General features: G+C 50.0%; 1 protein-coding gene across 3 annotated transcripts in view; it reads left to right on the top strand.

Annotated features, from left to right (window-relative positions):
• The window catches only part of TRAPPC10 (trafficking protein particle complex subunit 10), a 159,363-nt gene that overhangs the window by 108,261 nt on the left and 35,711 nt on the right, over window positions 1-15,391 (top strand). For all 3 annotated transcript variants that reach the window (XR_011026590.1, XR_011026591.1, XM_068271035.1), the window contains exons 13-14: window positions 5,196-5,302; window positions 7,401-7,915. Coding sequence is in view for 1 of the 3 variants with exons in the window: in XM_068271035.1 (XP_068127136.1) it covers window positions 5,196-5,302; window positions 7,401-7,915 (622 nt within the window). In the remaining 2 variants the exon portion in view is untranslated. The remainder of the gene's footprint in view (window positions 1-5,195; window positions 5,303-7,400; window positions 7,916-15,391) is intronic.

The raw sequence follows: 15,391 nt of genomic DNA, 5'->3' as shown, positions 1-15,391 counted from the left end.
TTCCATATATAGAGGTGTGGGTTCCTCCTCCTTCCATATATAGAGGTGTGGGTTCCTCCTCCTTCCATATATAGAGGTGTGGGTTCCTCCTCCTTCCATATATAGAGGTGTGGGTTCCTCCTCCTTCCATATATAGAGGCGTGGGTTCCTCCTCCTTCCATATATAGAGGCGTGGGTTCCTCCTCCTTCCATATATAGAGGCGTGGGTTCCTCCTCCTTCCATATATAGAGGCGTGGGTTCCTCCTCCTTCTATATATAGAGGCGTGGGTTCCTCCTCCTTCTATATATAGAGGCGTGGGTTCCTCCTCCTTCCATATATAGAGATGTGGGTTCCTCCTCCTTCCATATATAGAGGTGAGGGTTCCTCCTCCTTCCATATATAGAGATGTGGGTTCCTTCTCCTTCCATATAGATATATATATATATATATATATAGAGGTGTGGGTTCCTCCTCCTTCCATATATAGAGGTGTGGGTTCCTCCTCCTTCCATATATAGTGGTGTGGGTTCCTCCTCCTTCCATATATAGAGGTGTGGGTTCCTCCTCCTTCCATATATAGTGGTGTGGGTTCCTCCTCCTTCCATATATAGAGGTGAGGGTTCCTCCTCCTTCCATATATAGAGGTGTGGGTTCCTCCTCCTTCCATATATAGTGGTGTGGGTTCCTCCTCCTTCCATATATAGAGGTGTAGGTTCCTAATCCTTCCATATATAGAGGTGTGGGTTCCTCCTCCTTCCATATATAGAGATGGGGGTTCCTCCTCCTTCCATATATAGAGACGTGGGTTCCTCCTCCTTCCATATATAGAGGCGAGGGTTCCTCCTCCTTCCATATATAGAGGTGTGGGTTCCTCCTCCTTCCATATATTGAGGTGTGGGTTCCTCCTCCTTCCATATATAGAGGTGTGGGTTCCTCCTCCTTCCATAAATAGAGGCGTGGGTTCCTCCTCCTTCCATATATAGAGGCGTGGGTTCCTCCTCCTTCCATATATAGAGGCGTGGGTTCCTCCTCCTTCTATATATAGAGATGTGGGTTCCTCCTCCTTCCATATATAGAGGTGTGGGTTCCTCCTCCTTCCATATATAGAGGTGTGGGTTCCTCCTCCTTCCATATATAGAGGTGTGGGTTCCTCCTCCTTCCATATATAGAGGTGTGGGTTCCTCCTCCTTCCATATATAGAGGTGTGGGTTCCTCCTCCTTCCATATATAGAGGTGTGGGTTCCTCCTCCTTCCATATATAGTGGTGTGGGTTCCTCCTCCTTCCATATATAGTGGTGTGGGTTCCTCCTCCTTCCATATATAGAGGTGTGGGTTCCTCCTCCTTCCATATATAGAGGTGTGGGTTCCTCCTCCTTCCATATATAGAGGTGTGGGTTCCTCCTCCTTCCATATATAGAGGTGTGGGTTCCTCCTCCTTCCATATATAGAGGCGTGGGTTCCTCCTCCTTCCATATATAGAGGCGTGGGTTCCTCCTCCTTCCATATATAGAGGCGTGGGTTCCTCCTCCTTCCATATATAGAGATGTGGGTTCCTCCTCCTTCCATATATAGAGGTGTGGGTTCCTCCTCCTTCGATATATAGAGGTGTGGGTTCCTCCTCCTTCCATATATAGAGGTGTGGGTTCCTCCTCCTTCCATATATAGAGGTGTGGGTACCTCCTCCTTCCATATATAGAGGTGTGGGTTCCTCCTCCTTCCATATATAGAGGTGTGGGTTCCTCCTCCTTCCATATATAGAGGTGTGGGTACCTCCTCCTTCCATATATAGAGGTGTGGGTTCCTCCTCCTTCCATATATAGAGGTGTGGGTTCCTCCTCCTTCCATATATGGAGGTGTGGGTACCTCCTCCTTCCATATATAGTGGTGTGGGTTCCTCCTCCTTCCATATATAGAGGTGGGGGTTCCTCCTCCTTCCATATATAGAGGTGTGGGTTCCTCCTCCTTCCATATATAGAGGTGTGGGTTCCTCCTCCTTCCATATATAGAGGCGTGGGTTCCTCCTCCTTCCATATATGGAGGTGTGGGTACCTCCTCCTTCCATATATAGAGGTGTAGGTTCCTCCTCCTTCCATATATAGAGGTGTGGGTTCCTCCTCCTTCCATATATAGAGATGTGGGTTCCTCCTCCTTCCATATATAGAGGTGTGGGTTCCTCCTCCTTCGATATATAGAGGTGTGGGTTCCTCCTCCTTCCATATATAGAGGTGTGGGTTCCTCCTCCTTCCATATATAGAGGTGTGGGTACCTCCTCCTTCCATATATAGAGGTGTGGGTTCCTCCTCCTTCCATATATAGAGGTGTGGGTTCCTCCTCCTTCCATATATAGAGGTGTGGGTTCCTCCTCCTTCCATATATAGAGGTGAGGGTTCCTCCTCCTTCCATATATAGAGGTGTGGGTTCCTCCTCCTAATATATATAGAGGCGTGGGTTCCTCCTCCTTCCATATATAGAGGTGAGGGTTACTCCTCCTTCCATATATAGAGGTGTGGGTTCCTCCTCCTTCCATATATAGAGGTGTAGGTTCCTAATCCTTCCATATATAGAGGTGTGGGTTCCTCCTCCTTCCATATATAGAGGTGAGGGTTCCTCCTCCTTCCATATATAGAGATGTGGGTTCCTCCTCCTTCCATATATAGAGGTGTGGGTTCCTCCTGCTTCCATATATAGAGGTGTGGGTTCCTCCTCCTTCCATATATAGAGGTGTGGGTTCCTCCTCCTTCCATATATAGAGGCGTGGGTTCCTCCTCCTTCCATATATAGAGGTGTGGGTTCCTCCTCCTTCCATATATTGAGGTGTGGGTTCCTCCTCCTTCCATATATAGAGGTGTGGGTTCCTCCTCCTTCCATATATAGCGGTGTGGGTTCCTCCTCCTTCCATATATGGAGGTGTGGGTACCTCCTCCTTCCATATATAGAGGTGTGGGTTCCTCCTCCTTCCATATATAGTGGTGTGGGTTCCTCCTTCTTCCATATATAGAGGTGTGGGTTCCTCCTCCTTCCATATATAGAGGCGTGGGTTCCACCTCCTTCCATATATAGTGGTGTGGGTTCCTCCTCCTTCCATATATAGCGGTGTGGGTTCCTCCTCCTTCCATATATAGAGGTGTGGGTTCCTCCTCCTTCCATATATAGAGGTGTGGGTTCCTCCTCCCATATATAGAGGTGTGGGTTCCTCCTCCTTCCATATATAGAGGTGTGGGTTCCTCCTCCTTCCATATATAGAGGTGAGGGCTCCTCCTCCTTCCATATATAGAGGTGAGGGTTCCTCCTCCTTCCATATATAGAGGTGTGGGTTCCTCCCCCCATATATAGAGGTGTGGGTTCCTCCTCCTTCCATATATAGAGGTGTGGGGTTCCTCTCCTTCCATATATAGAGGTGTGGGTTCCTCCTCCTTCCATATATAGAGGTGTGGGTTCCTCCTCCTTCCATATATAGTGGTGTGGGTTCCTCCTCCTTCCATATATAGAGGTGTGGGTTCCTCCTCCTTCCATATATAGTGGTGTGGGTTCCTCCTCCTTCCATATATAGTGGCATGGGTTCCTCCTCCTTCCATATATAGTGGTGTGAGTTCCTCCTCCTTATATATATAGTGGTGTGGGTTCCTCCTCCTTCCATATATAGAGGCGTGGGTTCCTCCTCCTTCCATATATAGTGGTGTGGGTTCCTCCTCCTTCCATATAGCGGTGTGGGTTCCTCCTCCTTCCATATATAGCGGTGTGGGTTCCTCCTCCTTCCATATATAGAGGTGTGGGTTCCTCCTCCTTCCATATATAGAGGTGTGGGTTCCTCCTCCCATATATAGAGGTGTGGGTTCCTCCTCCTTCCATATATAGAGGTGTGGGTTCCTCCTCCTTCCATATATAGAGGTGTGGGTTCCTCCTCCCATATATAGAGGTGTGGGTTCCTCCTCCTTCCATATATAGAGGTGAGGGTTCCTCCTCCTTCCATATATAGAGGTGTGGGTTCCTCCTCCCACATATAGAGGTGTGGGCTCCTCCTCCTTCCATATATAGAGGTGTGGGTTCCTCCTCCTTCCATATATAGAGGTGTGGGTTCCTCCTCCCATATATAGAGGTGTGGGTTCCTCCTCCTTCCATATATAGAGGTGAGGGTTCCTCCTCCTTCCATATATAGAGGTGAGGGTTCCTCCTCCTTCCATATATAGAGGTGTGGGTTCCTCCTCCTTCCATATATAGAGGTGTGGGTTCCTCCTCCTTCCATGTATATATATATAGAGGTGAGGGTTCCTCCTCCTTCCATATATAGAGGTGTGGGTTCCTCCTCCTTCCATATATAGAGGTGAGGGTTCCTCCTCCTTCCATATATAGAGGTGAGGGTTCCTCCTTCTTCCATATATAGAGGTGTGGGTTCCTCCTCCTTCCATATATAGAGGTGTGGGTTCCTCCTCCTTCCATATATAGAGGCGTGGGTTCCTCCTCCTTCCATATATAGAGGTGTGGGTTCCTCCTCCTTCCATATATATATATATATAGAGGTGAGGGTTCCTCCTCCTTCCATATATAGAGGTGTGGGTTCCTCCTCCTTCCATATATAGAGGTGAGGGTTCCTCCTCCTTCCATATATAGAGGTGAGGGTTCCTCCTTCTTCCATATATAGAGGTGTGGGTTCCTCCTCCCATATATAGAGGTGTGGGTTCCTCCTCCTTCCATATATAGAGGTGTGGGTTCCTCCTCCTTCCATATATAGAGGTGTGGGTTCCTCCTCCTTCCATATATAGAGGTGTGGGTTCCTCCTCCTTCCATATATAGAGGCGTGGGTTCCTCCTCCTTCCACATATAGTGGCGTGGGTTCCTCCTCCTTCCATATATAGTGGTGAGGGTTCCTCCTCCTTCCATATATAGAGGTGTGGGTTCCTCCTCCTTCCATATATAGAGGTGAGGGTTCCTCCTCCTTCCATATATAGGTGTGAGGGTTCCTCCTCCTTCCATATATAGAGGTGTGGGTTCCTCCTCCTTCCATATATAGAGGTGTGGGTTCCTCCTCCTTCCATATATAGTGGTGTGGGTTCCTCCCCCTTCCATATATAGAGGTGTGGGTTCCTCCTCCTTCCATATATAGAGGTGTGGGTTCCTCCTCCTTCCATATATAGAGGTGTGGGTTCCTCCTCCTTCCATATATGTAGAGATGTGGATTCCTTCTTGATCAATACATGCTCCTTGATTCCTCATCAGATATTTGCAGACCTGCAGCCTCCTTGCTGCTGACACCAATCTGTCACAGACTGAGAGAGAGACCTTCTGTCAAGAGATCCTGGCTTCCTCTGAAAAGATGGACTCTGGTACATGCAATGCAGTCCTGGGTTATGTGACTCCTGAGGTCCTCGTGTGAAATGTATTGATGAAGGGTTGTTTTGGGTGGTAAATATGATGGGGTCCAATATATACTGGGAATGACATGACACTGTGTGGTGTTATGGTGGGACTTTCACCATCTTATCCGTGTGGTGTTATGGTGGGACCTTCACCATCTTATCCATGAGGTGTTATGGTGGGACCTTCACCATCTTATCCGTGTGGTGTTATGGTGGGACCTTCACCATCTTATCCGTGTGGTGTTAGGGTGGGACCTTCACCATCTTATCCGTGTGGTGTTATGGTGCGTCCTCCACCATCTTATCCGTGTGGTGTTAGGGTGGGACCTTCACCATCTTATCCGTGTGGTGTTATTGTGCGTCCTCCACCATCTTATCCGTGTGGTGTTAGGGTGGGACCTTCACCATCTTATCCGTGTGGTGTTATGGTGCGTCCTCCACCATCTTATCCGTGTGGTGTTATGGTAGGACCTTCACCATCTTATCCGTGTGGTGTTATGGTGGGACCTTCACCATCTTATCCATGTGGTGTTATTGTGCGTCCTCCACTATCTTATCTGTGTGGTGTTAGGGTGGGACCTTCACCATCTTATCCGTGTGGTGTTATGGTGCGTCCTCCACCATCTTATCCGTGTGGTGTTAGGGTGGGACCTTCACCATCTTATCCGTGTGGTGTTATTGTGCGTCCTCCACCATCTTATCCGTGTGGTGTTAGGGTGGGACCTTCACCATCTTATCCGTGTGGTGTTATGGTGCGTCCTCCACCATCTTATCCGTGTGGTGTTATGGTAGGACCTTCACCATCTTATCCGTGTGGTGTTATGGTGCGTCCTCCACCATCCTATCCACGTGGTGTTATGGTGGGATCTTCACCATTTTATCCACGTGGTGTTATGGTGGGATCTTCACCATTTTATCCACGTGGTGTTATGGTGGGTCCTTCACCATCTTATCCATGTGGTGTTATGGTGGAACCTTCACCATCTTATCCATATGGTGTTATGGTGGATTCTTCACCATCTTATCCGTGTGGTGTTATGGTGGGACCTTCGCCATCTTATCCATATGGTGTTATGGTGGATTCTTCACCATCTTATCCGTGTGGTGTTATGGTGGGACCTTCACCATCTTATCCGTGTGGTGTTATGGTGGGACCTTCACCATCTTATCCATGTGGTGTTATGGTGGGACCTTCACCATCTTATCCGTGTGGTGTTATGGTGGGACCTTCACCATCTTATCTTTGTGGTGTTATGGTGGAACCTTCACCATCTTATCCATGTGGTGTTATGGTGTGTCCTCCACCATCTTATCCATGTGGTGTTATGGTGGAACCTTCACCATCTTATCCATGTGGTGTTATGGTGGAACCTTCACCATCTTATCCGTGTGGTGTTATGGTGGGACCTTCACCATCTTATCCGTGTGGTGTTATGGTGGGACCTTCACCATCTTATCCATGTGGTGTTATGGTGGAACCTTCACCATCTTATCCATGTGGTGTTATGGTGGGACCTTCACCATCTTATCCATGTGGTGTTATGGTGGGACCTTCACCATCTTATCCATGTGGTGTTATGGTGGGACCTTCACCATCTTATCCATGTGGTGTTATGGTGGGACCTTCACCATCTTATCCGTGTGGTGTTATGGTGCGTCCTCCACCATCTTATCCATGTGGTGTTATGGTGGAACCTCCACCATCCTATCAGCGTGGTGTTATGGTGGGACCTTCACCATCTTATCCGTGTCGTGTTATGGTGGGACCTTCACCATCTTATCCATGTGGTGTTATGGTGGGACCTTCACCATCTTATCCATGTGGTGTTATGGTGGGACCTTCACCATCTTATCTATGTGGTGTTATGGTGGGACCTTCACCATCTTATCCATGTGGTGTTATGGTGGGACCTTCACCATCTTATCCATGTTGTATTATGGTAGGACCTTCACCATCTTATCCATGTGGTGTTATGGTGGGTCTTTCACCAAGTGGTCTAGAGTGGTAGAATTGGAAGGAGGGGTTTGATTGGCTGCCACTGATGACTCTCTCTCCACTCTCCAGGGAATCCCTTCAGCCTGCTGTTTGCCTCGTTCGCTCAGCTGACCTCTCTGCAGTTTGATCCCCCCAATGCCGTGGTTCACGTCGGAGGATCACTCTCTATGGAACTGACTCTGACCAGCCTGATGCCGGTGCCCTTCCAGCTGGAGCACCTCTCAGGACATTTCCACTACAGCCTGGACAAGAACAGTTATCGTAAAACTGCAGAGTGGCTGACTCGCCACAAGCCTGCTGGAGGCGCTGTTCACTTCCAAACTGAAGGACTTCCGGGAGCAAGAGTCTCCCCACCAGTGTTAGAACTCTCGGAAATGTATGAGAAAAGCCCCTCAGAGGGAGGCCTTCTGAGCACAGGGGTCATCTGCAGGAATGTGCACATGTTACTGCGCAGCCAGGACTCCAGCGCCTCCTCCCCTCTGGACAGACAGTCCGCTCTCAGCATGGACGATGGAGCACAGACTGTGAGGTGCAGCAACATCACCCTGCAGCCTGGGGTCAACCGTCTGACTTTCCCTGCCCAGGTATGGTACTTATCACATGACTTCTACATCTATATGAGTGGCGGGAACCAAGTGCTACAATCTCTGGTGGGGAGTGGCTGCTTGTCCTTCCATGAGTAGGAGGAGCCACAATTATTATGATGAGGTGAAATGGCCTCTGATCAGCGTTAGGAATACTAGGTAGTTGTTCCAGTCAAAATGATGTGGAGGAGCTGCTGGTCCTGATCAGAGTGGGGAGGAGCTACTATTCCTGAGCAGATTGGGAGGAGCTACTATTCCTGATCAGAGTAGGGAGGAGCTACTAGTCCTAATCAGAGTAGGGAGGAGCTGCTAGTCCTGATCAGAGTGGGGAGGAGCTACTATTCCTGAGCAGAGTGGGAGGCGCTACTATTCCTGATCAGAGTAGGGAGGAGCTACTAGTCCTGATCAGAGTAGGGAGGAGCTACTAGTCCTGATCAGAGTGGGGAGGAGCTACTATTCCTGAGCAGAGTGGGAGGCGCTACTATTCCTGATCAGAGTAGGGAGGAGCTACTAGTCCTGATCAGAGTGGGGAGGAGCCACTAGTCCTGATCAGAGTGGGGAGGAGCCACTAGTCCTGATCAGAGTGGGGAGGAGCCACTAGTCCTGATCAGAGTGGGGAGGAGCCACTAGTCCTGATCAGAGTGGGGAGGAGCCACTAGTCCTGATCAGAGTGGGGAGGAGCTGCTAGTCCTGATCAGAGTGGGGAGGAGCCGCTAGTCCTGATAAGATTGGGGAGGAGCCGCTAGTCCTGATCAGATTGGGGAGGAGCTGCTAGTCCTGATCAGAGTGGGGAGGAGCCACTAGCCCTGATCAGATTGGGGAGGAGCCGCTGGTCCTGATCAGAGTAGGGAGGAGCCACTAGTCCTAATCAGAGAAGGGAGGAGCTGCTAGTCCTGATCAGATTGGGGAGGAGCCGCTAGTCCTGATCAGATTAGGGAGGAGCTACTATTCGTGAGCAGAGTGGGAGGAGCTACTATTCCTGATCAGAGTAGGGAGGAGCTACTAGTCCTAATCAGAGTGGGGAGGAGCCGCTGGTCCTGATCAGAGTAGGGAGGAGCTACTAGTCCTAATCAGAAAAGGGAGGAGCTGCTAGTCCTGATCAGATTGGGGAGGAGCCGCTAGTCCTGATCAGATTGGGGAGGAGCTACTATTCTTGAGCAGAGTGGGAGGAGCTACTATTCCTGATCAGAGTAGGGAGGAGCTACTAGTCCTAATCAGAGTGGGGAGGAGCCGCTGGTCCTGATCAGAGTAGGGAGGAGCTACTAGTCCTAATCAGAGAAGGGAGGAGCTGCTAGTCCTGATCAGATTGGGGAGGAGCCGCTAGTCCTGATCAGAGTGGGGAGGAGCCACTAGCCCTGATCAGATTGGGGAGGAGCCGCTGGTCCTGATCAGAGTAGGGAGGAGCCACTAGTCCTAATCAGAGAAGGGAGGAGCTGCTAGTCCTGATCAGATTGGGGAGGAGCCGCTAGTCCTGATCAGATTGGGGAGGAGCTACTATTCCTGAGCAGAGTGGGAGGAGCTACTATTCCTGATCAGAGTGGGGAGGAGCTACTAGTCCTAATCAGAGTGGGGAGGAGCCGCTGGTCCTGATCAGAGTAGGGAGGAGCTACTAGTCCTAATCAGAGAAGGGAGGAGCTGTTAGTCCTGATCAGATTGGGGAGGAGCCGCTAGTCCTGATCAGATTGGGGAGGAGCCGCTAGTCCTGATAAGATTGGGGAGGAGCCGCTAGTCCTGATCAGAGTAGGGAGGAGCTACTATTCCTGAGCAGAGTAAGGAGGGGCCACTAGTCCTGATCAGAGTGGGGAGGAACTACTAGTCTTGATCAGAGTGGGGAGGAGCTAATAGTCTTGATCAGAGTGGGGAGGAGCTAATAGTCTTGATCAGAGTGGGGAGGAGCTAATAGTCCTGATCAGAGTGGGGAGGAGCCACTAGCCCTGATCAGAGTGGGGAGGAGCCACTAGTCCTGATCAGTGGGGAGGAGCCTCTAGTCCTGATCAGAGTGGGCAGGAGCTAATAGTCCTGATTAGAGTGGGGAGGAACTACTAGTCCTGATCAGAGTGGGGAGGAGCTACTAGTCCTGATCAGAGTGGGGAGGAGCCACTAGTCCTGATCAGAGTGGGGAGGAGCCACTAGTCCTGATCAGAGTGGGGAGGAGCCACTAGTCCTGATCAGAGTGGGGAGGAGCCACTAGGCCTGATCAGAGTGGGGAGGAGCCACTAGTCCTGATCAGAGTGGGGAGGAGCTACTAGTCTTGATCAGAGTGGGGAGGAGCCACTAGCCCTGATCAGAGTGGGGAGGAGCCACTAGTCCTGATCAGAGTGGGGAGGAGCCACTAGCCCTGATCAGAGTGGGGAGGAGCCACTAGTCCTGATCAGAGTGGGGAGGAGCCACTAGCCCTGATCAGAGTAGGGAGGAGCCACTAGTCCTGATCAGAGTGGGAAGGAGCCACTAGTCCTGATCAGAGTGGGGAGGAGCCACTAGTCCTGATCAGAGTGGGGAGGAGCCACTAGTCCTGATCAGAGTGGGGAGGAGCCACTAGTCCTGATCAGAGTGGGGAGGAGCTACTAGGCCTGATCAGAGTGGGGAGGAGCCTCTAGTCCTGATCAGAGTGGGGAGGAGCCACTAGTCCTGATCAGAGTGGGGAGGAGCCACTAGTCCTGATCAGAGTGGGGAGGAGCTACTAGTCCTGATCAGAGTGGGGAGGAGCCACTAGTCCTGATCAGAGTGGGGAGGAGCCACTAGTCCTGATCAGAGTGGGGAGGAGCCACTAGTCCTGATCAGAGTGGGGAGGAGCCACTAGTCCTGATCAGAGTGGGGAGGAATGACTAGTCCTGATCAGAGTGGGGAGGAGCCACTAGTACTGATCAGAGTGGGGAGGAGCCACTAGTCCTGATCACAGTGGGGAGGAGCCACTAGTCCTGATCACAGTGGGGAGGAGCCACTAGTCCTGATCAGAGTGGGGAGGAGCTACTAGTCCTGATCAGAGTGGGGAGGAGCCACTAGTCCTGATCAGAGTGGGGAGGAGCCACTAGTCCTGAGCAGAGTAGGGAGGAGCTACTAGTCCTAATCAGAGTAGGGATGAGCTGCTAGTCCTGATCAGATTGGGGAGGAGCCGCTAGTCCTGATAAGATTGGGGAGGAGCTACTATTCCTGAGTAGAGTGGGGAGGAGCTAATAGTCCTGATCAGAGTAGGGAGGAGCTACTAGACTCGATCAGAGTGGGGAGGAGCCACTAGTCCTGATCACAGTGGGGAGGAGCCACTAGTCCTGATCAGAGTGGGGAGGAGCTACTAGTCCTGATCAGAGTGGGTAGGAGCCACTAGTCCTGATCAGAGTGGGGAGGAGCCACTAGTCCTGATCACAGTGGGGAGGAGCCACTAGTCCTGAGCAGAGTAGGGAGGAGCTACTAGTCCTAATCAGAGTAGGGATGAGCTGCTAGTCCTGATCAGATTGGGGAGGAGCCGCTAGTCCTGATAAGATTGGGGAGGAGCTACTATTCCTGAGTAGAGTGGGGAGGAGCTAATAGTCCTGATCAGAGTGGGGAGGAGCCACTAGTCCTGATCAGAGTGGGGAGGAGCCACTAGTCCTGATCAGAGTGGGGAGGAGCTACTAGTCCTGAGCAGAGTAGGGAGGAGCTACTAGTCCTAATCAGAGTAGGGATGAGCTGCTAGTCCTGATCAGATTGGGGAGGAGCCGCTAGTCCTGATAAGATTGGGGAGGAGCTACTATTCCTGAGTAGAGTGGGGAGGAGCTAATAGTCCTGATCAGAGTGGGGAGGAGCCACTAGTCCTGATCAGAGTGGGGAGGAGCCACTAGTCCTGATCAGAGTGGGGAGGAGCTACTAGTCCTGATCAGAGTGGGGAGGAGCCACTAGTCCTGATCAGAGTGGGGAGGAGCCACTAGTCCTGATCACAGTGGGGAGGAGCCACTAGTCCTGAGCAGAGTAGGGAGGAGCTACTAGTCCTAATCAGAGTAGGGATGAGCTGCTAGTCCTGATCAGATTGGGGAGGAGCCGCTAGTCCTGATAAGATTGGGGAGGAGCTACTATTCCTGAGTAGAGTGGGGAGGAGCTAATAGTCCTGATCAGAGTGGGGAGGAGCCACTAGTCCTGAGCAGAGTAGGGAGGAGCTACTAGTCCTAATCAGAGTAGGGATGAGCTGCTAGTCCTGATCAGATTGGGGAGGAGCCGCTAGTCCTGATAAGATTGGGGAGGAGCTACTATTCCTGAGTAGAGTGGGGAGGAGCTAATAGTCCTGATCAGAGTGGGGAGGAGCCACTAGTCCTGATCAGAGTGGGGAGGAGCCACTAGTCCTGAGCAGAGTAGGGAGGAGCTACTAGTCCTAATCAGAGTAGGGATGAGCTGCTAGTCCTGATCAGATTGGGGAGGAGCCGCTAGTCCTGATAAGATTGGGGAGGAGCTACTATTCCTGAGTAGAGTGGGGAGGAGCTAATAGTCCTGATCAGAGTAGGGAGGAGCTACTAGTCCTGATCACAGTGGGGAGGAGCCACTAGTCCTGATCACAGTGGGGAGGAGCCACTAGTCCTGATCAGAGTGGGGAGGAGCTACTAGTCCTGATCAGAGTGGGGAGGAGCCACTAGTCCTGATCAGAGTGGGGAGGAGCCACTAGTCCTGATCAGAGTGGGGAGGAGCCACTAGTCCTGATCAGAGTGGGGAGGAGCCACTAGTCCTGATCAGAGTGGGGAGGAGCCACTAGTCCTGAGCAGAGTAGGGAGGAGCTACTAGTCCTAATCAGAGTAGGGATGAGCTGCTAGTCCTGATCAGATTGGGGAGGAGCCGCTAGTCCTGATAAGATTGGGGAGGAGCTACTATTCCTGAGTAGAGTGGGGAGGAGCTAATAGTCCTGATCAGAGTAGGGAGGAGCTACTAGTCCTGATCACAGTGGGGAGGAGCCACTAGTCCTGATCACAGTGGGGAGGAGCCACTAGTCCTGATCAGAGTGGGGAGGAGCTACTAGTCCTGATCAGAGTGGGGAGGAGCCACTAGTCCTGATCAGAGTGGGGAGGAGCCACTAGTCCTGATCAGAGTGGGGAGGAGCCACTAGTCCTGATCAGAGTGGGGAGGAGCCACTAGTCCTGATCAGAGTGGGGAGGAGCCACTAGTCCTGATCAGAGTGGGGAGGAGCCACTAGAGTAATAAGGAAAACAAACACAAGATGACATATTTCTGTAACTTGCACATGACTTTTATCGCCTTGGTTTGGTGTTTGGTAAAAGCTGAAGGAGGACGTAGGCAAAGTGCTGCTGTAAACTGATGGTGCATGAAAACTATAATAACAAAGGCTACCTAAAGTGTCACAGGAGAAGTAAAGACTGATCCATCAATTATAATCAGGTAAATCATATGATCATTTGTAAATAAACCACACCCACCCCTACCAAGTCCACGCCTACAACCAATGCCAAGGCCATATCTCAGTGCAGAACCATACTGCTTATCTGACAGGTAGCCTTTGTTACTGTGTACCATCAGTTTCCTGCCGGCGTATGCGCTTTACTTACTTCCTCCATTTTATATCCCGCTGTGTCCTTGTCCACCTCTGATGCGTTTGCCCTTTAAAGAGAACCCGAGGTGTGTTTGAAGAATGTTATCTGCATACAGAGACTGGATCTGCCTATACAGCCCAGCCTCTGTTGCTATGCCAAACCCCACTAAGATCCCCCTGCACTCTGCAATCACCCATAAATCACAGCCGTGCTGTGAGGCTGTGTTTACATCTGTAGTGTCAGTCTCAGCTGCTCCCCCACCTCCTGCATAGCTCCGGTCCCTGCCCCCGTCCCTTCCCTCCAATCAGCAGGGAGGGAAGGGATGCAGGCGGGGCGGGGAGAGCAGCAGACTGACACTATATAGATAAACACAGCCAGCTCTGACAAGCTGTTTGGCAGCAGCGTGGCTGTGATTTATGAGGGATTGCAGAGTGCAGGGGGACCTTAGGGGGGTTTGGGATAGCAACAGAGGCTGGGCTGTATACGCAGATCCAGCCTCTGTATGCAGATAACATTCTTCCAACCCACATCGGGTTCTCTGTAAGGCGGTACCTGGACATGTATCTGATTATATATGTTCTCGCTATACTAATACAGATCAGTGTATGGTATTCTGATGCTGTATGGGCATCACTGTGTGCCGTTCACACATTTTCCCTGTACCGCTGGCTACTTGGTTTTCAGGGTTTTTTGGTTACTTGAGGTTGCCGGGCAACAGGCGCGATCCATACACTATGTGGCATTACGATCGTGGTGTCCCGCTGTCTGATTACAGGCGGGGGACGTAACGTAGCGTTGCTAGCGTCGTCGTCATCTTACGCAACATGCACCGTATTGGTGACAAGGCGGCTCTTGCTTTTCGTGACGCTGTGTTTCTTCCGACGTGATTGGCACACATAGCGGAGGTGGGCGGGCAGAAGAGAGCATTGGTGCTCTGCCGATACTTACCTTCCATCAGGTCCCCTCATTGGTAAGTTCAGCTTTTGTGAATGTGTTTTTGGTGTAGTTATTTACCAATGGTTTTCTATTCAGGTTGGTAGGTGCAGTTCCCTATCAGGTCCTCCTCTCCCCTGGCGTTCTCTGATTGGTGCTTGCAATGTCTTATGCTAGCTACACACCATACAATTTTCTGTTAGTTTTACCTGCCAGATAGATGTTTTTCCAACATGTTGGAAGGTAAAACTAACAGAAAATCTAACATAGAATTGTATGGTGTGTAGCTAGCATTCCAGAGAGTATTTAACCACTTGACCACTGAGGGGTTTTTCCCCTTTAGGACCAGAGCAATTTTCACCTGTCAGCACTCCTCCATTTTTAGCCAATTACTTAATCGCTACTAATCGCAAGCACAATTTACTACATCTTGGTTTTTTTGCCCCCAATTAAGCTTTCTTTGGGTAGTACCTTATGTACATTATGCTTAGAATTATTTTATTCTAAATGCATTTTGATGGGAATAATAAGAAAAAAATGGAAAAAAATAATTTCTCAGGTTTCGGCCATTATAGTATTATAATAAAACGTTCTATTGTGGCTAAAATACACACATTTTATTTGCCCTTTTGTCCCAGTTATTGCAACGATTAAAGTATTTCCTCAGTACAATGTATGGCAACAATATGGTTTTTGGACATAAAGGTGCATTTTTGCAGTTTTACGTCTATCACTAATTACAAGCCCATAAATACAATAATAACAGCAATATACCCTCTTGACATACATATTAAAAAAGTTCAGTTACTTAGGTAACTATTTTTTTTTTTTAATTGTCATTTCTTTTTAACCCCCCAAAAATGTATTTGGCTACTATGGGAGAGTGTGGGAGGTAAGAAGTTAATTTTAAATGTAAGTGTCGGGCTTTTTATTAAAATAAATGTATGCAGGTGTAATTTTACTATTTGGCCACAAGATGTCCTCACACATTATTTCCTATTAGCGTACTTTAAGTCATGAATGGACGTGTTTACTTCCT

This window comes from Hyperolius riggenbachi, chromosome 2 (genome assembly GCF_040937935.1).
Source record: "Hyperolius riggenbachi isolate aHypRig1 chromosome 2, aHypRig1.pri, whole genome shotgun sequence".
Taxonomy (NCBI): Eukaryota; Metazoa; Chordata; class Amphibia; order Anura; family Hyperoliidae; genus Hyperolius; species Hyperolius riggenbachi.
Note: the sequence above shows the minus strand (reverse complement) of the source record. Positions and strands in the feature narration are given on the sequence as shown.